The following is a 24501-nucleotide window of genomic DNA, read 5'->3' as shown; positions in this document are numbered from 1 at the left end:
TTTGTGGATGAAGGGTCATTCCTGTCCTCAACCCATTGCTTGGATCAGGAGCAATTTATGAAAATTCAGCTCCTCCAAGTCAGGTCCACTTCACCACATGGCTACCCTCCCCTCTTGTCTACTATTCACATAGCAGACGAGAAGAAATTTCCATTGAGCTGTGGCAACCTATCATCCACACAAGACCACTCGCATCTGTTGCCCTCTTCGTTCCCTACTCAACAGACCCCCAACCCCTCATCCCATCCATCTGTCTCACCCTCATTTGCCCCCTCAAGCCTACTCCATCTGTCTCTGCCTTCCACACTCTCTGCTATAGTCAGCGCAAGGAGAATTGGCCGATAAGGCGTGGCTAGGATATTTCCCGGTGTTGCCACATATGGGCATCCATGGCGAGAACGTGCGTGTGGATGCAATGTTTTCTGCATGCAGAGTGAGGGGGGTGGGGCCAGAGATTACATGTAGTGGCAACGTCGCTCTCGCATGCACATATGCCATATCTACACTTAAAGAAACGAAACCTTTGTATAGAAAAACATTGCTTTGATTTTTATCTCAGTGGTGGTGTGTGACAAAAAATTATAATATAATCATATGAGGCAACATTATAAAATTATATAAATAGAATTATATAATAAAATAAAACTATAAAATAATTATATGTGGCACCACAGGGGAACTCCCAGTGGTCCGCCCTAACGGCCAGATCTCAGTGCATAGGGTATAGTCTTTATACTCTTGTTCTTTCCATATCCCCAAACCATCCCAGTATTTGTTAGTTAACCGTACCTGCCTCCTATTTCCAGCCCCACTAACTGCCCCTCCTCTCAGACACCTTATCTCAAACACATTTAAATTTCCCCCTTCAGCCTCCACTAATTTCCATGCTAGTGAATTATGAAAAACTTTCACAAACTTGTCATCTTATGGACTTTGGTAATTTCTCAGCAGGAGTGAGTGTGTTTTATACCTTTCGTTCTGACCAGTTCCAAATTGTTATATTCTGCTGTTGAACAAACCTAGTCTGAAAGATGCACTGTATCATTGAAATTCCCATCAATACAAGTTCAGCCCCCTTCATCCATATAAATTAGTAAAATATGTGGCTGTATTGGTCATGGTTATTCAGTCCATGTTTGGAAAGAATAGGCTATGCAGAAATATGGTTGTAATGTTAATAAATATCTAATGGAGAGGGGATAATTTGGATTTATTTAATTTTATCTTGTTTGTTTCTTGAGTAAGCTAGACAGTACTGTACAAGCTGTGTTTTGTTGTGTTGATGTTCTCAAATTATATATTAGATAATATTTTTTATACAAGATTGGAGTCTTCAAAGAAATGAAAAGGGCTTTTACTTGTAAGTAAATTGGGAAATAGAGAAAATAATATTTAGCAATGAGTATGCTACTGGGGACAAGGTTTACTTTTGGTCAGGTTAAGATATTGGTAAATGAGCCTGATGAATTGTGCTAAGAAGAGACCAAACTAAAAAAAAAAGAGATATATATATATATATATATATATATATATATATATATATATATATATATATATATATATATATATATATATATATATATATATATATATCTACAGCATGCAAATAATAGATATGTTACCTGGAGAAGAGATAGAATAAATTAAATGGGTGTCAGGGTGATGGTTGTCAGAAATGACATAATGGTGGAAGATGCAATGTGAGTGAAGGCAGGGTTGAAGCAGACCACCAGAAAATTAGAACTAAAGGGTTGAATAGAAGAGACCTCATGGTGGCATATGCCCCCCCTTGCCATTCAAGTTTTGGGTAATGAACAGTTTATCCCTTGTTATTCTCAATATTGAGTAAATGTACAGATATGCTTAAGTTGAATGCATACTTTGTTCCTGACAGAATGGGTTGGTAGAAGGAAGTACAAGCCAGTTAGGGGTTCACAGCTTACTGCGGGTGCCAACCAGCAACACGGACTGGCGCTACCTCACTCGACAATGCTGCTATGTCTTCCACTGCCTCAGCCTCAAAGTCAGTTTCAGCTACCCTACCATTCCCAATCAGGTAAATTTGTTTTTTTGTTTAGAGTTGAGTGTAAGTTATTTCATTACTTCATGTGTGTAGTATTCTTGAGCACACTTGTTCCAGGTTTGCACATTTGAAAATGAGAGTAGGTGTGAAGTACTGCACAAGTCACTTTTGTTAGTTCCTTTAGAGATAAGAAGGTGATAGTATGTATATTGTTAGTTAGTATTTGTACCTGTATGAAAATGCTGGCTTCACATAATTCAATGAGCAAATTTGAAACAATCCACCACTTCCATTTTGGAAAATGGTTAATCCTTCTCCTCCTCCTCCCCCTCCTCCTTTTACTCTTTGCCCTTTTTGCTCCTCATCTTCTTTTCTTCCTCTTCCACCTTGTCCTTTCTTCCTCCTCCTCCTCCTGTCCTCCTCTGCCTTTCATTGTACTTTACTTTTTCTCTTTTTCTTATCTTCCTTTTCTCCTCATCCTCTTTTCCTCCTCCTTTCCTCCTCCTTTCCTCCTCCTTGCCTCCTTTCCTCCTCCTTGCCTCCTTTCCTCCTCCTTGCCTCCTTTCCTCCTCCTTGCCTCATCCTCTCCTCTTCCTTTCCTCATCCTCTCCTCTTCCTTTCCTCATCCTCTCCTCATCCTCTCATCCTCCTTTCCTCCTCCTCTTCTCTTCCTTTCCTCATCCTCTCCTCTTCCTCCTCCTCTTCCTCCTCCTCCTCCTCCTCCTCCTCCTCCTCCTCCTCCTCCTCCTCGTACTCCTTCTCGTACTCCTTCTCGTACTCCTTCTCGTACTCCTTCTCGTACTCCTTCTCGTACTCCTCCCCCTTTCTCCTCCCCCCTCCTCCCCCTTCTCTCCTCCCCCTTCTCTCTCCTCCCCCCTTCCGTCCTCCCCTTCTCGTACTCCTCCCCCTTCTCGTTCTCCTCCTCCTCCTCCTCCTTCTCGTACTCCTCCCCCTTTCTCCTTTCCTCCTCCTCTTTCTCCTCCTCCTCCTCCTCATTTTCACCTCTTCTAATTTATTCCTCCTTTTTTTCTCATTTCCTCCTCTTCCTTTCCTCCTGCCTCCTCCCCCTCCCTCCTTTACTCCCTCTTCTTCTCCCTCCACCATTTATTTTATTCTCCCTCCTCCGTTTCTCTTTCCTTTGTCTTCCCCATCCTCTCTCCATTGTCTCCCCTTCCTCTCCTCTTCCTCTCCCTTTCCTCTTCCCTTCGTCTCCCCTTCCTCTCCCTTTCTTCTCCCCTTCCTCTCCCCTTCTTCTCCCCTTTCTCTACCCTTCCTGTCTCCTTCCTCTCCCTTTCTTCCTCTCCTCATCATCACCTCAACCCCTCCTTCTGACCCCTTCCTCCTTGTTATTTCATCTTTACTCCTTCATCCTCACCCCTCCTCTTACTCCTCACCCCTCCTCCTACTCCTTTCCCCTCCTTCTACTCCTCACCCCTACTCCTCATCCCACCTACTACTCATCCCACCTACTCCTCACCACTCCTACTCCTCACCCCTCCTCCTACTTCCCACTCTACCTCCTACTTCTCACTACCTCCTACTTCTCACTACCTCCTGACTCCTCCTCCTCCTGACTCTTCCTCCTCCTCCTCCGGCTTGCTCTACCTCCTCCTCACTCTACATCTTCCTTGCCCCTCCTTCTCCTCATTGCCCCTCCTTCTCCTCATTGCCCCTCCTCCTCCTCCTTGCCCCAACCTCCTCCTCCTCTTCGCCCCTCCTCCTCCTCGCCCCTCCTCCTCTCGCCCCGGCCTCCTCCTCCTCGCACCTCCTCTCCCCTTCTCCTTGCCCTTCCTCCTCTGCCCCTACCTCTCCCCTCACCCATTCTCACCCCTCCTTTCCTGTCCTCATCCTCCTGCTCCACTTCCCACCTTCCTTCTTACTTCTTTCCTCTTGACTTATCTTCATTCTCCTGGTCTCCCCTCATCCTCTTACTCTTCCACTTCCTCTTCCACATCCTCTTCCTCTTCTTTATCATCTTCCTCTTTCTCCCTTGCCTGTGCTTTGTTCCTCCTCTTCCTCTTCTCTCCTCTTGTCTTTTCTTCCTCCTCTATTCCACTTCTCTCCTCTTTTTCTTCTCTTCATCTTCCTTTTGTCTTTTCTTCTTCCTTTGTTCTTCCTTCTCTATTCCATCTTCTCTCCTCTTTTTTTCCTCTTTTTTTCTTCTCATCTTATCTCTATCTCTTCCCCTTTTGATATCTGTTTTTCATCTTCTCTGTGATGATTTTTCAATTTTGTGCAGCTCATAATCAAAGATGAAAGAGTAGCAAGTGCCATTGACCAAGCAGTGACAGATGAGTTAGAAGACCGAGGCTTAGATGAAGGGGCAGATGGAAAACTATACTCCTCTTTGATAGCCAAACAAACTGCACGAGCACATAGGCTTCTTAATGACATGAAGGCTGCCATTTCAACCACCCTTATAAGGTAAGGAAAGTTGTTTTTATTAAGCTAGAGAAACCTTGATTGACTTACTAATTAGTCTGATGGCTCTCTCTGGTTACCTGGGAGCCATGGGTCTTCTGCAAGAGAGATCTGGTGTAATTTTTTTTTTATTAACAGTTTTTGGCATTTAAATTATTTTCACTGAGATGAAAAAACTGCTTGTCAGCTGCTAGATAGAAATTATTCAGAGGACATCTACATTAGATGAAATTTATCTCTTTGAAGCAATTTATTTATTATTATTGTTATTATTGTTATTATTATTGTTTTTTTACAAAAACAACAATAATAATAATAGTAATAATAATTATAATAATAATACATATACCAAGGCTTTTTCCCCCCTACAAGGGAGGTAGCCAAAAAGAAAAAGGCATAAAAACCATTCCCACCCATTCCATCCCTAAATACACTCGACTCCCCTCCACCCTCCCTCTTACCTTGGCACCTCCTGGATGACGGGTCATCCCTGCACCTTGTCCACTGCCCTGGGTCAGAGGCAGTGCCACAAGACACAGCACATCCACAGCAAGGCCACTTCATTAAATCGGTGACCCCCCTCTCCATCCCCCCATGCAGAAAAGGAGGAGAAAGGGAGAAATCTTCTCGGGCTGCGTCAAATTTTTCTCACACATACTACCTCACCCTCCATCCCCCCACCCATTCCACCTCATGCATCACAACATCATCCATATACAACCATTCTCCATTCACCCGTCTTCTGTCCTCTCCTGTCACTCCTCAACAGACATTCCCCTCTTCCCCAAAGCCCCCTTCACCCCATCCATCCATCTCATCCTAAAATGCCCCCCTCATGTTCACTCCCTCCACATCTGCCTTCCATACCTCTTTTTACTAGTCTTTCTTCACTCATTCTTTCCATGTGTCCAAACCATCCTAATACTCTTTCATCAACCCTATCTCCCAACTCTCTTACCACCCCTGTTCTCCTCCTCACCTCATTTCTCACTCTATCCAGCCTAGTAACCCCCATCATACTTCTCAGACACCTCATCTCAAACACATTCAAACTCCTTCTCTCTTCCTCTCTTATGTTCCATGTTTCTGCCCCATACAGTGCTGTTGGCACAATCCCTCCTTCATATGGTCTCTTCTTAGCCTCCATTCCCAAATGTCTATTCCTCATTACACTAATCCACTAAGGCATTTACTCATTTCTCACAATCTACATTCTACCTCCACTCCGCACATTCCAGCCACATTTGCACCCAAGTATCTAAAACTATCCACTTCTTCCAGTCGCTCTCCCTTAATGCTCATTTCCAGTCTGCTACCATTTTCACCCCTTGTACATCTCATCACCTTTTGCCCACATTTATCTTCAGCTTTCTTCTATCACACACTCTCCCAAACTCTGTCACCAACTTTCTCAATCCCTCCTCTGATTTTGCTACAAGTGCAGTGTTGTCTGCAAACAACAGCTGGTTCACCTCCCACTTTTCTCCATTTTCTTTAACCATCTCCAATCCCTGACCCACCACCCTTGCATTTACCTCTTGCACCACCCTATCCATGTATAAGCTGAACAGCCAGGGTGACATAACACATCCCTGATGAAGTCCCACCTTTACCTCGAATCACTCGCTCTCTCCATTTCTAATCCTGACACATGCTCTACTACTCTCATAAAAACTCTTGACAGCTCCTAGAAGCTTTCCTCCTATCTCATATATCTGCAAATCCTCCCACAGTTTCTTCCTGTCTACTATGTCATAAGCCTTTTCCAGATCCATTAAAGCCCCAAAAACATCCTTACCTTTTCCTATAGCTTTCTCACATATCTGACTACAAGAATCTGATCTACACAACCTCTACCTGTCCTAAATCCACACTGTTCCTCACCAATTATTCCTTCTGTTCCTCTCCTTATCCTCTCAATCAAGATCCTCACAAAAGCCTTCCCAACTACACTTAACAAGCTAATCCCTCTGAAACTAATACACTCACATTTGTCCCCTTTTCCCTTGTAATGTTGAACTATACAGGCACTTCTCCAGTCCTCCGGCACTCTACCCTCTCTCCAGCAAACATTAAATAACCTCACCAGCCAGTCTACCATCACTGTACCTCCTTTTTTTTTTTTTTTTTTTAGACATTCTGCATGGCATCTATCCAACCCAGGTGCCTTACCTGCTCTCATCATTTTAACAACTGCCTTCACTTCATCCTTCCTTATTTCTCCTCCATTTTCCTCACTCATGTTCATTTTCTTAGCACTTACCACTGCAACTATCTTTCCCTCCCTATCCTCCTTCACATTTAGCAACTCCCTAAAATACTCTGCCCATCTTTCCCTCACTGCCTTCTCTTTCATTATCTCTCCATATGCACCTTTTACCTTTTCTTTACTTGATTCGCCTCCTTTTCCTCTCTTAATTTCTTTCCAAAACATCTTTTTATTTTAAAATTTTCTGTCATATTCTTACTCCATTTCACATCTGCTCTCCACTTTGCCACCTTTACCTTTTGCTTTACTTCTCTTTTCTTTGTACCTCTATGACTCCCTCATCCTATTTTGTAACCAATCTGTGAAAGCTTGCTTCTCTTCTACAACCTACTTTGTTTCCTCATCCCACCATTCACTAACCTTCCTTCTATTTCCTCCCATCCTTCATGTTCCACGCACCATCTTTGCACACTTTGTGACTCCCTCCTTGAACTAGCCCCATTCCTCCTCCACTCCTAGCTCTACTCTATCCTTCACTCCTTCCCACTCCTCTCTTAGCTTCTTCTTGTACTCCTCCTTTTCCTTTTCATTTAAAGAGTTCACTCTAAGCACCTCCCTACCTTTTGTCCTTTTACTCTTTCTCCATCTATCCTCCACTCTCAACTTACCTTCCACCAAAAAATGATCTGATATTCCCCCACTCTCTCCCCTTAGCACATGTACATCCTTAACTCTTCCTATTATACTCCTATCTACCACTACATAGTCCATTAATGCTCTGTCTACCACCCTTCCATCCACCACCCTCTACCATGTGTACTTATGCTTGACTTTCTTCTGAAACACTGTATTTGCTATCATCAACTCTCTAGACACATCTCCACCATCAACTCTCCACTACGATTCTTTCCTGGAACTCCACACTTCCCAACCACTCCATCGATTGGACCATTTCCCACTCTAGCATTAACCACTTCAATACGGGACTTAAATCTCGCGGGCAGCAGCCAATGCCAGCCGTACGACGTAACGAAATAATATTCGCATCATAAAATATAGTCGCCGCTTATATCGATCGTTCTCTCTTTCACCCGCGAATTTTGAAAACCACAGAGAATGGGATTAAGGGCGCATTTGGGAGAATGTAAAAACACAGGTGCGACTACAATAAATATAATCAAGACGCCGATATGGCAGCGTCGCGAATCCACTTGCTCCTCATGACGCCTACGTGTGCGGCACCGTATGGAAGGGGTTAAGGTCTCCCAATACTACTACATTGATGTTTGTCCCTAATCCCTCTATGCAATCATCTAAATCTATCCAAAAAGCCTCCCTTCTTCTACACTTTCTTCTCACTACCAGACCCTTATGCACTTACAAAAACCCACATCTCCTTTCCCAGTTTCACCTTCATCCACATTATCCTTGAAGAAACCTTCTTCCACTCCACTACACGTTTACCTATCTCTTCACTTACTAGTATAGCCACCCCTTCTCTCCCTTGCCCTCTCTTCACTCCTGATAACCTCCCAATTACACTCCCAAACTCACACTTGCCCTTCCCTCTCAACTTAGTTTCACTCAAAGCCAACACATCCATCTTTCTTCTCACAAACATACTACCTATCTCTTCCCTTTTACTTTCATCTGTACCACATCCACGCACATTAAAAGACCCAAACCTTAGGGTGCTGGTTGGAAAACTCCTAGACCCTCTTATGCCTTTACTATTTTTAGGAATGTTCCCTGTGGGGCTACAGGGAGAAGGATGCCTAGTCCCAATCCCTGTCCCATTTGTCTCGCCTCTTACGATCCTAAATAGATCAATGAATTGCTTCAAAGAGATGTGCTGTGTCTTGCAACACTGCTTCTGACCCAGGGCAGTGGACAAGATGCAGGGATGACCCGTCATCCAGGAGGTGCCAAGATAAGAGGGAAGGAAGAGGGTAGAGGGAAGTGGAGTATGTAGGGAATGGAATGGGTGTGAGTGGTAAAGGAGATGGGAGATGGGGTTGATGAAAGAGTATTGGGCACATGGAAAGAATGAGTGAAAAAAAATTAGTAAAAGAAGTGTGGAAGGCAGAAGTGGATGGAGCGAACATGGGGGGGACTACCAAGGATGATATGGATGGATGGGGTAAAAGGGGTGTTGAACAAGAAGGTGATGTCTGTTAAGGAAGAAAGGGAAAAGGCAGGAGATAGGGGTGAGTGAAGAATGGCTGTGCCATTCTCCACTCATGGATGGTACTGTAATGTATGAAAGGGAGTGGGTTGGGGGTGGGGTGATTAGTGACTGGTTATGTATTTACCTATTATTTACCTAGTTGTATTTTACGGGAAGAGAACTATGCTCATAGTGACCCGCTTTTGTATCTTTCAGCATCCGGTTTGATTTTTAATTCTTGTATAGTTTTTGCACTCACTGTTTCCTCATTCAGTTTGTTCCAGATATCACTGTGTGGGAAGCTATTCTTTTTCAGATTTCTTCTGTAACTATCCTTTTTAAGTTTCTTTTCATGTCCTCTTGTTTTTCTTCCATCCCACTTTAGGAAGTCATCTCTATCAAGGACTTCTATCCCTTTCATAATTCTGTAGATGGTTAGCAGTTCTTCTCTTCATCTTCTTTGTTCCACGGTTGGTAGTTCAAGTTTGTCCAATCTTTGTTCATATGTCATTTTGGAGAGTGTTGGTACCATCTTTGTCATTGCTCTTTGAATTCTATCTAATTTCTTAATGTTCTTTTTAGTACTAGGTGTCCATAGTGTTGCAGCGTACTCCAATTTTGGTCTTATCAATGTAACTAATATTTTCTTTACCATTTCTTCATCCTTGTAGTCAAAGGCCACTTTCATTGATCTTAATAAATTGAAAGTTTCTTTAACTAATTTGTTGATATGTTTGTCTGGTGCCATGTCAGTGGTGATAGTTACTCTTAGGTCCCTTTCTGAGTTGACATTTTTAATTTCCTTTGTACCAATTTTGTATTGTCCCTATATTCTGTTTTTGCTTTTTCCAAATTCCATTATACTACATTTCTTGATGTTGAAATTCACCTCACTCTTCTGACTCCATTTCCAGATTTTGTCCAGGCCATGTAATGATTTGCAATCTTCTTCTGTACTTACTCTCTTTAGTAGTTTTGTGTCATTTGCAAAGAAGTTCATATAACATTCCACACCTTCATCCATGTCATTTATATATATATACATATACATACATACATACATACATACATATACCAAGGCTTTTTCCCCCTTCCAAGGGAGGTAGCCAAAAAGGGGAAGGCATAAAAACACTCCCACCCATTTCATCCCTAAATACACTCCACACCCCTCCCACCCTTCCTCTCATCTGAGCACCTCCTGGATGACGGGTCATCCCTGCACCCTGCCCACCGCCCTGGGTCAGAAGCAGTGTCGCAAGACACAGTACATCCACAGGATGAGGAAAGAGAGGAAACGGAAACGGAAACTCGAGAAGAGCTTTTGAGTTTCCGTTTCCTCTCTTACCTCAAATTTGTCACGATGAATAATCATCATATATATATATATATATATATATATATATATATATATATATATATACTGTATATATATATATATATATATATATATATATATGGCAAACATTATTGGAGCCAATACAGAGCCTTGTGGGACTTCACTATCATTTCTTCCCAATTTGAGTTCTTGTCTCTGAGTACCACCCTCATTTTTCTCCTGTTCAAGAAATCTTTCATCCATTCTAATGATTTTACTTGTATTCCACCTATTTCAATTTTTCTTAGTAGATTTTTGTGTGGTACTTTGTCAAATGCCTTTTGTAAATCTAAGAAGGCACAATCTGTCCATATGTCCCTTCTCCCGTTCAAGAAATCTTTCATCCATTCTAATAACTTTACTTGTATTCCACCTATTTCAATTTTTCTTAGTAGCTTTTTGTGTGGTACTTTGTCAAATGCCTTTTGTAAATCTAAGAAGGCACAGTCTACCCATCTGTCCCTTTCTTGAATTATTTCTATTAATCTCGAGTAAAAGCATATTAAGTTTGTGGCACATAATCTTCCTCATTTAGATCCAAATTGTTTTGGATTTAGTATTTTGTTCTCCAAGTGTTTAATCCATTTTGTTTTGATAACTTTTTCATATATTTTTGCTATAGTACTTGTAAAGGGGGACGGAGAGGGGGGGTCGCCGATTTAATGAAGCGGCCTTGTTGTGGATGTGCTGTGTCTTGCGACACTGCTTCTGACCCAGGGCAGTGGACAAGGTGTAGGGATGACCCGTCATTCAGGAGGTGCTAAGATAAGAGGGAGGGTGGAGGGGTGTGGAGTGTATTCAGGGATGGAATGGGTGGGAATGATTTTATACCTTTTTCTTTTTGGCTACCCCCCTTGTAAGGGGGAAAAAGCCTTGGTATATGTATGTATGTACTTGTAAAGGAGACTGGTCTATAGTTGGTTGGATTTTCTTTGTCCCCTCCTTTGTATATTGGTACAATATTTGCATTTTTCCAATCTTGTGGTACTTTTCCTTCTTTGAGTGAGAAATCAATTATCTTGTGTATTTTTTCTGTTAGTTCATCTTTACATTCTTTCAATATTCACTTTGCAATTCCATCCGGCCCGTGTGACTTTCTGACATCAAGTTTTTTATTTGTTCCTTTATTTCTTTCTGTGTCACTTATTTCTTTCACTGCAGGGATCTTTCTTTCTGTCCTTCCCAATTTTGGGAGCTTTTACTTGTGAATACAAATTTAAAATGTGTGATCATAATTTCAGCAATTTCTATATCATCTATATATTCTGTATTTCCTTCGCGCAGTTTCATTATTTCGTGCTTGTCTTTTAGTTTGTCATTTACATATCTATAGAATAGTTTAGGTTGGTCCTTGCTTTTTCTATTATGTCTTTTTCATAGTTTCTTTGTTCTTCCCTGCATATTTTTACATATTTGTTTTTTAGTTTGATGTATGTTTGCCTTTTTCTTTTTTTTTCTCTCTCTCACTATCTCCATCTTTTCCAGGTTTTGAATGTGTTTGAGATGAGGTGTTTGAGAAGTATGATAGGGATTAGTAGGCTGGATAGAATGAGAAATGAGGTGGTGAGGAGAATGGGGATGGAAAGGGAGTTGGGAGATAGGGTGGATGAAAGAGTATTGGGATGGTTTGGACACATGGAAAGAATGAGTGAAGAAAGACTAGTGAAAGAGGTGTGGAAGGAGTGAACATGAGGGGGCGACCTAGGATGAGATGGATGGATGGGGTAAAAGGGGCTTTGGGGAAGAAGGGAATATCTGTTGAGGAAGGATGTGAGAGGACAAGACAGGTGAAAGGAGAATGGTTGTGTATGGATGATGATGTGATGCATTAGGTGGAATGGGTGAGGGTGTATGTGTAAGAAAAATTTGATGCAGCCCAAAGGGATTTCTCCCCATCTTCTCTTTTTCTGCGAGAGGGGGGGGGTCGCCAATTTAATGAAGCAGCCTTGCTGTGTCTTGCGACACTGCTTCTGACCCAGGGCAGACAAGATGCAGGGATGACCTGTCATCCAGGAGGTGCCAAGATAAGAGGGTGGAGGGGAGTGGAGTGTGATAGGGATGGAATGGGTGGGAGTGGTTTTTATGCCTTTGTTTTTTGGCTACTTCCCTTATAAGGGGGGAACACTTTATGTATACCCTTTTTTTTTTTTTTTTTTTCCCTTTGGTATGTATTTATCTGTTCCCTCCTTGTATTTTTCTTTTAATATGTTCCACTTCTCTTCCATCTTTGTTTCTTCATTTAAAAAATTTTCCCAGTTCGCATTTTGAAAGTTTTTTCCAAGTTTTTTGAAGTCTGTTTTGTTGTACTTTAGTCTTCCTTTCTATTTTTCTCATTTCTTCTCACAAATAATATTTTGACACAGCCCAAAGGAATTTCTCCCTGTCTTCAATGTTGCATGAGGAGACAGATAGGGGGTTGCTGATTAAATAAAATGGCATTCCTGTGGATGTGCTGTGTCTTGCTGTATTGCTACAGGCCCAGGGCAATGTTCAAGATGCAGGGATTCGATGTCATCCAGGATGAGCCAAGATGAGAGGGAGTGGAAGGTGAAAGGGGGTGAAATGGGTGGGAGTGGAATTATGCCTTTTGACTTTGGCTATCTCCCTTGTAAGGGGGAAAAAGCCCTTGGTATGTGTGTGTGTGTATGTATTTTTTAGGGGGGGGAGGCGATGAGTCTTCAATTTTATGGTACTTGATGAGAAACAGATGGATTTTCAGGGTACAAAGAGTAAATAGTAGAAAAACATCCTTACAGTTTTCATAATCATAGTACAAGTTTTATGAAATTTTCCAATAGTGAGCTTTGAAAAATTGTCATAGCCATTATTTTATTTTTGTATCATAGCCGTTATTTTATTTTTGTATCTTATATATATTTTTTTTCATCTGTCTTCATGTCTGATATTTGTTGTTTGCTTAATATATATATATTTTTTTTTATAGAAAATTGAATTATTTAATGTTTTTACTTTACAGACTAACAGGATATGTGCTCTTCAAAGTGTTCAATCGACTGCTTATGTCAGTGACAATACATGGAGGCCAACTAGAAATGATAGATAGAGCTGCACAGAAGGACCGACCACTTATCTTCTTGCCTCTACACCGCTCACATGTTGACTACTTGTTTGTTACTTGGATTCTGTTTAATAGACAGATCCCAGCACCTATTGTTGCTGCAGGAGAAAATCTCAAAATTCCTGTGTTTGGGTAAGTGATAAGGAGTTCCTAATTATATCCAGTAAGAGCATAGAAAAATATATTTGATATGTTTTCCATTAATGATGAAATAGTAAATTCTGTGTTAGAAACAAATTGTGTTAAATTCTGCAATTCATGCCGAATTGGGGTTACATCAAATGGCATTGTCACCTACACTATTTAACCTCTTTACAACTGACCCCACTTAAAATCCAGATTATAACATCAGTTCTCACCTATACAGATACCTACATATACATAAGGTACATACACATGCCAAAAGGTACAACCAAAAGGTACAACCAATTATGTGTGCCACCTTGTGGTGATCCTGCAAGATGGACAGCACAACTACCCATTTTCAAAGCTGTCAGCCCCCTCACCTCTATTAGGGTTTGACACTTGGCCTCAACTGAGCCCAGGATCTTTATTAACTTAATTGTATTTCTTACACCATTTTACACATGGAGAGCTGACAACTGGTAACTGGTCTCCTACTTTCACCTAGTGATATAGAAACGGTTCTATTTCAATACAACACAGACAGCAACCCTAAGTTTCTTCCCAGAGAGGTCTGTGGGAGTGCTTAAGGACCATTGTTGGCCACTATGGGGCTGCTGGTTTTCCATTTGGTGAAACCATTCCAATTCCATCCACCACCCTTTCCTCCTTGTCATGGATGATGGGTCATCATGGGTCCTCATGGATGATGGGTCATCCTTGTATCCTGCTCACTGCCCTGGGTCAGAAACAGTCCAGCAAGATGCAACACTTAATCAGTGACCCTCCTCTCCATTCCCTCTTGCAGAAAAAGAGAAGACAAGGATAATCCTTTGGGCTGTTTCAAAATATCATTCAGACATAACCACTTCCTTCCTTGCATCACAGTATCATCTGTACACAGCCATTCTCCATGCACCCTTATACCTTGCCTTCACCCTTCCTTGTTTAACAGGCATTCCCCTCTTCATTAACTTTCCTTGCACCCTATCCATCCATTTCATCCTTGGTCGTCCCCTCAAGATGGAGTGAGCTTGAGGGGGACAACTGAGGATGAGATGGGTGGATGGGGTGAAAGGGGCATTAAGCAAGAAAGGAATGTCTATTGAACAAGGAAGAATGAAGGCAGGAGATAGGAGTGAGTGGAGAATGCCTGTGTAAAGAAGATACTGTGATGCAGGGGGATTTGGGGGAATGGGAGTGGTTATGTCTGATATTTTGACACAGCCCAAAGGAATTTCTCACTGCCCTCTCTTTTTCTGCATGAGGGAATGGAGGGGGGCGGGGGTCGCTGATTAAGTGAAGCAGCCTTGCTGTGGATATGCTGTGTCTTGCTGCATTGCCTCTGACTCAGGGCAGTGGGTGGGACACAGAGATGACACATCAAACATGAGGAGCTAAGATGAGAGGGAGGAAAGGGTGGTGAAGGGGAGTGGGTATGTGCCTTCTGACTTTGTTACTGCCCTTGTATGGGGGGGGGGGAGCCCTTGGTGTATAGGTGGAAACTTATGGACTAATTTTTGTTATATTTTTATACCAAAGGCCTTTTTCCCCTTATAAGGGTCGTGGCTGAGTCAAAGCATACATCCGCCCTACACCTGTAGCACACTCACTCCATTGGGTCTTGAATCATGTTTTGCTTCTGGCCTGCCAATAACTGTGTACACCTTTGTCAGTGTTGTGCAATTTCCATCCATCAATCAATTGTTACTGTGAGTTTCACAAAGTAGAAAACCTGCATCTCCACAGTGGCTGCCAGTGATACTTGGTACCTCCCACAAATTTATGGTAAGAAAATTTGGACTAGTCTGTGTTGTATCAGTATACAGTTGAGGTTAATACTGAGAGATCTTGGGCCCAGTCTAGAGACAGAATATCAGTCTCTCATACCTGCACCTCCTGAAGGAGATAAGGGGGTTGACAGGTTTTGAAAATGGGCAGCTTCTGTGTTCATCTTGCAGGATCACCTCATGCAGGTACATTGGTCTCCAATTTGTCTGTCTTGATCAGTTCCTCTTCAATCCAGTCCTTACATTATTCCATCCATCCATCCACCTTTTTCTGAGATGTTCTTCTATGCCTTCTTCCATGAACCACTCCCATTATCACTCTCCTTAGAATTCTTTCACCCTGGTATCCATGCCATGTGCCCAGCACATCTTTGTTTTACACTTTTAATCACTTCTTTTGTCTTCTGCCTTGCTACCATTCAACTCCACATTTCATCTCTACCAATTTTCTTCTGTGTTGAATACTGGATTTACCTAGTTGTATTTTATGGGAAGTGGAACTATGGTCGTGGTGTCCCACCTTTGTATCTCACAGTGTCTAGTTTGCTCTTAAATTCATGAATGGTTTTTGCACTCGCTATTGTTTCGTCCAGTTTGTTCCAAGTGTCCACCACTCAATGTGGGGAAACTGTTCTTCTTCAGATCTCTTCTATAACTATGTTTTTTGAGTTTCTTTCCATGGCCTCTTGGGAAGAGGAGTGCTCGTGGATACCCGAAATGGTTAATTTATAATGTAGTGTGTAATTCAAATAAAATGGAAGAAAATGATGACGGGCCAGAGAATCCCCAGGATGGCTGTCTGTTGCAATATAATATAAACATGTACCCAAAGCCTACGGGCACAAGGGTGAAGCAAAATGTGAACATAAGTTTCAGATCACCAAGAGTCACCAAAAGGTTTCTACTTGATAATGCTGATGAGGATAATTTCACTGGATTTAGTGGGTATGAAAGAAGAATTTTTAGTAGAGTTATAGACATAGAGAGGGACATAAGAAATATGAATGAATCATGGAAGCAAGAAACTGTTAATCTATGGAAGACAAAGATCTAAATAAAGAAGTGACTTAAAAAAAAGTAAACACTGAAATAAAAGAAGAGGTAAGTGCACTAAAAAAAGAACTGGCCAAATTAAAATGTGAAAATGAGAGGTTGAAAAATAATGAAAACACAAATAATGAGACCATAAGGAAAGAGGTGGATGAACAGATAAATGCAATGACTCAGGAATGATTGGAAAAAAAGACAAAGAAGATAAGGTAATTTTTAAAGAAATAGTTCATCAACAAATGCAGGAGAAGGCCGAAGATGGTGTCATTAAGGTAGTTAAAGAAAATCTAGTAAGAGATACAGTAGACAAAAAAGTATGTAGTGAAAATATGGTCTAAAGGAAAAACATAACCCAAATTGAATCCTGTGAGATAGAGGACAAAGAATTGGCAAGAAATGTTCTTAAAGTAGTACAAGATAAAGAACAAGAAATAGAAAAGGAAATAGAGGAAGTGCACAGAATGGGTAAATATACAGAAAAAAAGGAAAAAGTTGACCACTAAAGATCAAATTAAGGTCACAAATGGAAGTGGAAGAAATCTTAGCTTGAACTGGAAAATTAGCAAGAAATGAACACTAAAATATATGGATAAAAAGAGACATGAATGATGAGGAAAGAGGAAAAATTAAGACATTAAGAAATGAAGTTAAAGAAAAAACAAGAAAAGAACAGACTGAGGTAATACAGTTCTGTTAGAGAGTGTTAGATATGAAACTGAAAAAATGGTATATTCAAGGGAAAAAATTAAAGGTTCAGAGAATGAGATGGGATAGATAATTGAAATTAGCTTATACCAACATAGATGGATTAATCTAAGGATTAAACAATCTGAATTATTACCTGTCAGAAGCAAAACCAGACATAATGGGAATTGTGGAGACAAAATCAAGGGGTCCACTAGTACCAAACAATATTGGACATGGATAATCACTGGCTTAGAAATGGAGAGGAGAAGCAAGATGGAGGAGTCATATTCCTGGTAAAGAAAAACTTAAATGTGATGAAAGTTACATATGGAGAGAACAGGGTAGAGATGATCACAATAAGAGTTGAAGGTAATGACATTAAAAGCAGAAAGTTTGCAGTTATTTATGTGCCCCCAAAAACAAGGTATTGGAGAGAGATTACTCCAGTATGTTAGATGATAAGAGATCTTCATTAAATGAGATGCTGAAGGATGGAAATAAAGCAGTACTCATGGGAGACTTTAATTACAAAGAAATATGTTGTGAAGAGATGACAGTGAAAGGTGGAGAGGATCAATGGGGAAATGTATTACTTGACATGACTGTAGAACATACAGACACACAATGTGTAGAAGAAAACACTAGATTTAGAAATAATGAACCGTTGAGACTAGATTTATCATTTACATCAGAACATGAAATGAGAAATGCAGAAAAGGAAGACTGATGTATAGTAAAACAGACTTTGAGAAACTTGGGACATTTTTTTTTTTTTTTTTTTTTTAAAGTGAACTGGGAAAATTTTACAAGGAACAGAAGTGGAAGAAAATGGATGATTCTTATGAAAATCAACAAAGAAGAAGTGGATAAACATGTCAAAAAAAGCAAAAACAAGAAAAGGTGTATATTAAGTGCTGATTTAATAGAAGGTGCAGCAAAGCGAATGACAGAAGAGATAAAGCTTGGAAAAGATGGAGAAAAGACAAAAAACCTAGAAAGTGGCAAATATATATTAAAGGAATGAATATGTAAAAATATACAGGGAAGAAAAAAGAAAATATAAAAAAGACATTATAGAAAAATGTAAGGATCAGCCAAAACTATTCTATAGATATGTAAATGGTAAACTAGAAAATAAACAGGAAATAGTGAAACTATGCCAAGGGAATATAGAATACACAGAAGATACAGAAATTGCTGAGGTCATGAGCAAATACTTCATGTCTGTTTTCACTAGAGAAAAATGCAACATCAAGATGAAAGGAGAGAAGTGAAATTCCCACCCTCATGAGGGAAATAATAATAACACTGAAAGAAATAAACAAATAATGAACCTTGATGTCAGGAAATTGCGTGGTCTGGATAGAATATAAAATTAGATATTAAAATAATGTAAAGAACTAACAGGCAAAATATATAACATAAAAGTTGCTCACTCAAAGAAGAAAAAAATACCAGAAGAGTGGAAAAATGCTGATATTGTACCAATTTATAGAGGAAATAAGGAAGACCCAACAAATTACAGATTGGTTTCCCTTACAAGCACAGTAGCCAAAATTTGTGAAAAAGTTATAAAAAGTAGATGGATAAAACACTTGGAGGAGAACAATATACTCAACCCGAGACAACTTGGATTTAGATAGGGAAGATCATGTACCACAAGTTTGATATGTTTTTACTCAAGACTTCTGGACTGATTGTGCATTCCTAGATCTACCAAAAGCTTTTGATAAAGCCCCTCACAAAAAAACTAATAAAGATAGAAACCATAGGAGGGATACAAGGTAAACTATTGAAATGGATGGAGGACTTTTTGCATGGAAGAAAAATGAGGGTAGTGTTCATAGATAAGGGTCTACTTGGGAAGCAGTAATTAATGGAGTTCCACAAGGATTGGTATTAGCTCCAATAATGTTTGTTGTCTATGTGAATGACATGGATGAAGGTGTGGAATGTTACATGAGCTTCTTTGCAGATGATGCAAAATTGTTAAAGAAAGTGAGTAATGAAATGGACTGTGACTCACTACAGAGAGATCTGAACAGGACCTGGGAAGTGGATTTCAACATTAAGAAATGTAGTATAATAGAATTCGGAAAAAGTTAAAAGAAAAAGAAAAAAAGGATATCAGGACAATATAAAATTGGTGAAAAGGAAGTAAAGAAAGTGGGACATGAAAAAGACCTGGGAGTAATCATCACAAAAGATATGTCCCCTGACAAACATATAAACAAAATTATTGGTGAAGCCTATAACGTGATAAGAATAAAAGTGGGTTTTACTTATTTGGATGAAGAAATGGTAAAGAAAATACCAGTCACAATGGTAAGACCTAAATTGGAGTATGCAGCAACACTATGGTCACCCAGTACTAAAAAGAATACAAAGAAGATTGAGAAAATCCAGAGAGCAACTACGAAGATGGTCCCATCACTATCAAAAATGTCATGTGAAGAAAGACTGTCAAAACTAGAACCACTGACTCTGAAACAAAGAAAAGAAAGAGGTGACTTGACCTTCTACAGAATTATGAAAGGTGTGGAAATCCTTGATAGAGATGACATACTAAATTGGGATAAGAGAAACACAAGAGGACATGGAAGGAAACTTAAGGAGGACCATTATAGAAGAGACTTGAAAAAAAAAGTTTCCCCACAGAGTGATGAATGTATGGAACATACTAGACAAAACAATAGTGTGTGCAAAAACAATACAAGAATTTAAGAGCAAATTAGATATGGCAAGATTCAGAGACAGGACACCACAAGCATAGCTCCCCTTCCCATAAGATACAATGAGGTAAATAACAACTAGGTAAAATACGGTATCCTTTTGGTTCGCTACATCCTTTGTACTAGCTCCATCATTTTCCATTCCATTATTTACCCAGGATATTTTATTGGTTTAGTATATGGTATATGTTATCCTTGCCAGGGACTTCATTAGTGTTTATAGGTATAGCACACCTATTCAAAAGCCCATTCACTGCCCCTCCCACATTAGGTCCTTACAGATGAAGGGTCCCCAGTGTGGGGCAGAAACAATGCAGCAAGACATAGTTGGAACCATACATGAATTTGAGGATAGGTATAATAAAATTGGAGCATAGGGTATGGGACCCAACAAGCTTTGCTCCTTTCATGTATAACTACAATTAGGTGAATATAGTAGGGCCCAACAGCCAGAACTGGTTTATTCCCACTGCATCATAGAGAAGCGAGTAAATGCCTTGGTGGATTGAAAAGTGTAATGAGAAATATATCTGGAAATGGATACTAAGAGGAGGTTATATGAAGGAGTGATTGTGCCAGCAGCACTGTATGGGGCAGAAACATGGAACATAAGAAAGGAAGAGAGAAGGAGTTTGAAAGTGAGATGAAATGTCTGAGAAGTATATTTGTTACTAGGCTAAATAGAGTGAGAAATGAGTAGGTGAGGAGGAGAACAGGGGTGGAAAGGGAACTGGGAGATAGGGTTGATGAAAGAGTATTAGGATGGTTTGGAAACATGGAAAGAATTAGTGAAGAAAGATTAGTGAAAGAGGTGTGGAAGGCAGAGGTGGATGGAGTGAATATGAGGGGGTGACCTAGGATGAGATGGATGGATGGGGTGAAAGGGGCATTACAAAAGAGAGGAATGTCTGTTGAGGAAGGATGGGAGAGAACAGAAGATGGAGGTGAATGGAGAAGGGTTGTGTATGGATGATATTGTGAAGCATGAGGGGGAGTGGGTGGGGGATGTGGGGCGAGAAAGTATATATGAGAAAAAAATTGATGCAGCCCGAAGGGATTTCTCCCTGTCTTCTCCCTTTTTTTGGGGGGGGGGGATTTATGAAGCTGCCTTGCTGTGGATGTGCTGTGTCTTGCAACACTGCTTCTGACCCAGGGCAGTGGACAGGATGCAGGGATGACCTGTCATCCAGGAGGTGCCAAGATGAGAGGGATGGAGGAGGGTGGAAGGGAGTGGAATATGTAGGCAATGGAATGGGTGGGAGTGTTTTCTATGATTTTTTCTTTTTTCTTTTTGGCTAACCCCCCCCCCCCCTGTAAGGGGGAAAAAGCCTTTGGTATATGTATGTATCATTATATGGTCACACACACCTCACACACTCCATTTGAGAAATATACAGTACAGACAAGAATAAATACCTTTGAGCTATATTGTTTTCTCATCCATTTACAGCCACTCTCCATGCACATTTATATTAGTCCACTTGCTTGACTTGCTCCATCCAGTGATCCCTTAACCCTATGCATCTATTTCATTCTTGATCATCCTCTCAAGTTTCCTTCATGCACTAATTTTTGCAAGTCTTTCTGTACGAATTCTTTCCTAATGCCCAAACCATCTAGGCATTCTTTGATCAACTCTATCTGCTAGTCCCTTTCCACCCCCACCTCCACTCACCACCTCTCTTCATTTCTCTGTCCATCCTCATAACCCACACCATACTTCTTAAACACTTCATCTCTAACATATATTCACTAAATATCCATATGGCAGATGGTTACTACGAGGGCTTGGTGGTTTCTTTATCAAACGGCGATTGGAAAGCAACAAATCCCGGAAAGATGTGGTATATAGGTCAGTATTGCAGACATACATGTCCCATGCCTTGCAATCAGGGTTCAACCTGGAGTTCTTCATTGAAGGAGGACGCACACGGACAGGAAAGCCATGCATGCCAAAAGGTAAGCATTTATTGTAAAATTAGTTAGATATGTGGCAGTAGCCTGATCATTTTGCACTACTACATTCCTCTATATATGTATATGTGTATATATATATATATATATATATATATATATATATATATATACTGCTTCTGACCCAGGGCAGTGGACAAGGTGCAGGGATGACCTGTCATCCAGAAGGTGCTAAGATAAGAGGGAGGGTGGAGGGGTGTGGAGTGTATTCAGGGATGGAATGGGTGGGAGTGATTTTATGCCTTTTCCTTTTTGGCTACCTCCCTTGTAAGGGGGAAAAAGCTTTGGTATATGTATGTATGTATATATATATGTGTGTGTGTGTGTGTATGTATATGCATATATACAGGGTGACAGAAAAATGGGAACTTTGAAACACCCATGAAAAAATATATATATTGACAGGAATTGAACCACTACAACTTGCCTTTTAAGAGACAGTAATCCAAATTATCAATGTAAGAAAATGGAGAAAAGTGGGAGGTGAGCCAGCTGTTGTTTGCGGACGACACAGCACTTGTAGCAGGATCAGAGGAGGGATTGAGGAAGTTGGTGACAGTTTGGGAGTGTGTGAAAGAAGAATATTGAAGATAAATATGGGTAAAAGTAAGGTGATGAGATGTACAAGGGGTGAAAATAGCAACAGATTGAAAGTGAGCATTAAGGGAGAGCAACTGGAGGAAGTGGATAGTTTTAGATACTTGGGTGCAAATGTGGCAGGAAAGGATAGAGTAGAGGTGGAGGTAGAATGTAGATTGAGAGAAGCAAGTAAATGCCTTGGTGGATTAAAAAGTGTAATGAGGAATAGACATTTGGGAATGGATGCTAAGAGGAGACTGTATGAAGGAGTGATTGTGCCAACAGCACTGTATGGGGCTGAAACATGGAACATAAGAGAGGAAGAGAGAAGGAGTTAGAACGTGTTTGAGATTAGGTGTCTTGAGAAGTATGATGGGGGTTACTAGGCTGGATAGAGTGAGAAATGAGGAGGTAAGGAGGAGAATGGGGTGGTAAGGGAGTTGGGAGATAGGGTTGATGAAAGAGTATTAGGATGGTTTGGACACATGGAAAGAATGAGTGAAGAAAGACTAGTAAAAGAGGTATGGAAGGCAGATGTGGAGGGAGTGAACATGAGGGGGCGTCCTAGGATGAGATGGATGGATGGGGTGAAGGGGGCTTTGGGGAAGAGGGGAATGTCTGTTGAGGAAGGACGGGAGAGGACAGAAGACAGGGGTGAATGGAGAATGGTTGTATATGGATGATGCTGTGATGCATGAGGTGGAATGGGTGGGGGGATGGGGGATGAGGTAGTATGTGTGAGAAAAATTTGACGCAGCCCGACGGGATCTCTCCCAGTCTTCTCCTTTTCTGCAGGGGGGGGGGGGTTGCCAATTTAATGAAGCGGCCTTGCAGTGGATGTGCTGTGTCTTGCAACACTGCCTCTGACCCAGGGCAGTGGACAAGGTGCAGGGATAACCCGTCATCCAGGAGGTGCTAAGATGAGAGGGAGAGTGGAGGGGGGTGGAATGTGTTTAGGGATGGAATGGGTGAGAATGGATTTATGCCTTTTCCTTTTTGGCTACCTCCCTTTTAAGGGGGAAAAAGCCTTGGTATATGTATATATATATACAGTTATATATATATATTATATATAATGTATATATATATCCGACCCCACTCAGGGCACATGACTTGAGGCTTACCTGGTTCCCTTTTGTAGCATTCTCCTCTGTATATATGTCCTTGTCTATGTATGCAATAATTGTAACTGCTGAAGAGGACCACACCTGGTGGTCGAAATATATGGTTTACTCTATACCTCAGCTTATCTCTCTCCGAGAGTGGGTTTAAGTTTTATTTTACTCACATGTTACAACATCTACATTACTTGATATATGGATATATATATATATATATTATATATATATAATGTGTGTGTGTATGTATGCATGTAAAATATCTTCTACCCCTCCTTTCTACCTCCTTTTTTAATAAATCATTCACATATATAAATTAATTTCACTTCATTACTTTTAATGATGATGATACCTTAAGAGCAAATGTGAATGAAGTGTACCCTCTTTTGAAATGTAATAACTATTAAATAGTTTGTGCACTGTAGGCAAATAAATAGGTTGTGCACCTTGGGGAAATAAATTCTAGTGCATATTTCTGAATATCAATTATAAGCATAACTATAATTTGGTCAGTACTATTTTCATTAGATCAGTTCACATTGTTAGCACAAAGGTTTGAATAAAGAATGTAGACTAATTTTATATATTTTTATTCCAAAATGCATTTTTTTTCCCATTAGGTGGGCTTTTGAGTGTTCTAGTTGATGCTTATGTCAGTGGAACTCTTGATGATGCTCTGATTGTGCCCATAGCCATCAACTATGACAAACTACTTGATGGTAATTTCATAAGAGAACAACTTGGCCAAAACAAGGTTAGTGGTGACATTATAAGGTCTTGTTTATTTATTTTTTTATTTATTTTTTATTTTTTTTCTCATACACACACATAAGCACACATTACAAAAGCAAAATAGAAAAAGACTTGGGAGTGTTGATAAAACACAACCTGTCAGCTGACAGATATATCAGCAGGAATGTGGGAGAGACATATGGACTACTGCAGAAGATTAAAGTGGCATTCCATTATATAGTAGAGGAGATGATGAAAAAACTCATTGAAACCCAAATACATCCAAGATTGGAATATGCATCAGTAGTAATGGTCCCCACACAGAGGGAAGGATATAAGCAAGATTGAGAGAATATAAAGGCCAACAACCAAACTGGTTCCCAGCCTAATAGATAAACCATATGAGGAAAGACTAAATGTAATGGGTCTGCCAACTTTGAAA

General features: G+C 40.4%; 1 protein-coding gene across 9 annotated transcripts in view; it reads left to right on the top strand.

The window, feature by feature from the left end:
- Positions 1 to 24501, top strand: part of mino (glycerol-3-phosphate acyltransferase mino) — a 274254-nt gene that overhangs the window by 225157 nt on the left and 24596 nt on the right. For all 9 annotated transcript variants that reach the window (XM_076180071.1, XM_076180079.1, XM_076180077.1 and 6 more), the window contains 5 exons: positions 1895 to 2056; positions 4263 to 4447; positions 13173 to 13406; positions 21428 to 21615; positions 23948 to 24081. In XM_076180071.1, the coding sequence (XP_076036186.1) occupies positions 1895 to 2056; positions 4263 to 4447; positions 13173 to 13406; positions 21428 to 21615; positions 23948 to 24081 (903 nt within the window). The remainder of the gene's footprint in view (positions 1 to 1894; positions 2057 to 4262; positions 4448 to 13172; positions 13407 to 21427; positions 21616 to 23947; positions 24082 to 24501) is intronic.

The sequence above is a fragment of the Oratosquilla oratoria genome, chromosome 43, assembly GCF_046742065.1.
Source record: "Oratosquilla oratoria isolate Oo_2021 chromosome 43, ASM4674206v1, whole genome shotgun sequence".
In the NCBI taxonomy this organism is placed as follows: domain Eukaryota; kingdom Metazoa; phylum Arthropoda; class Malacostraca; order Stomatopoda; family Squillidae; genus Oratosquilla; species Oratosquilla oratoria.
This window is presented reverse-complemented; position numbering and strand designations above follow the sequence as displayed.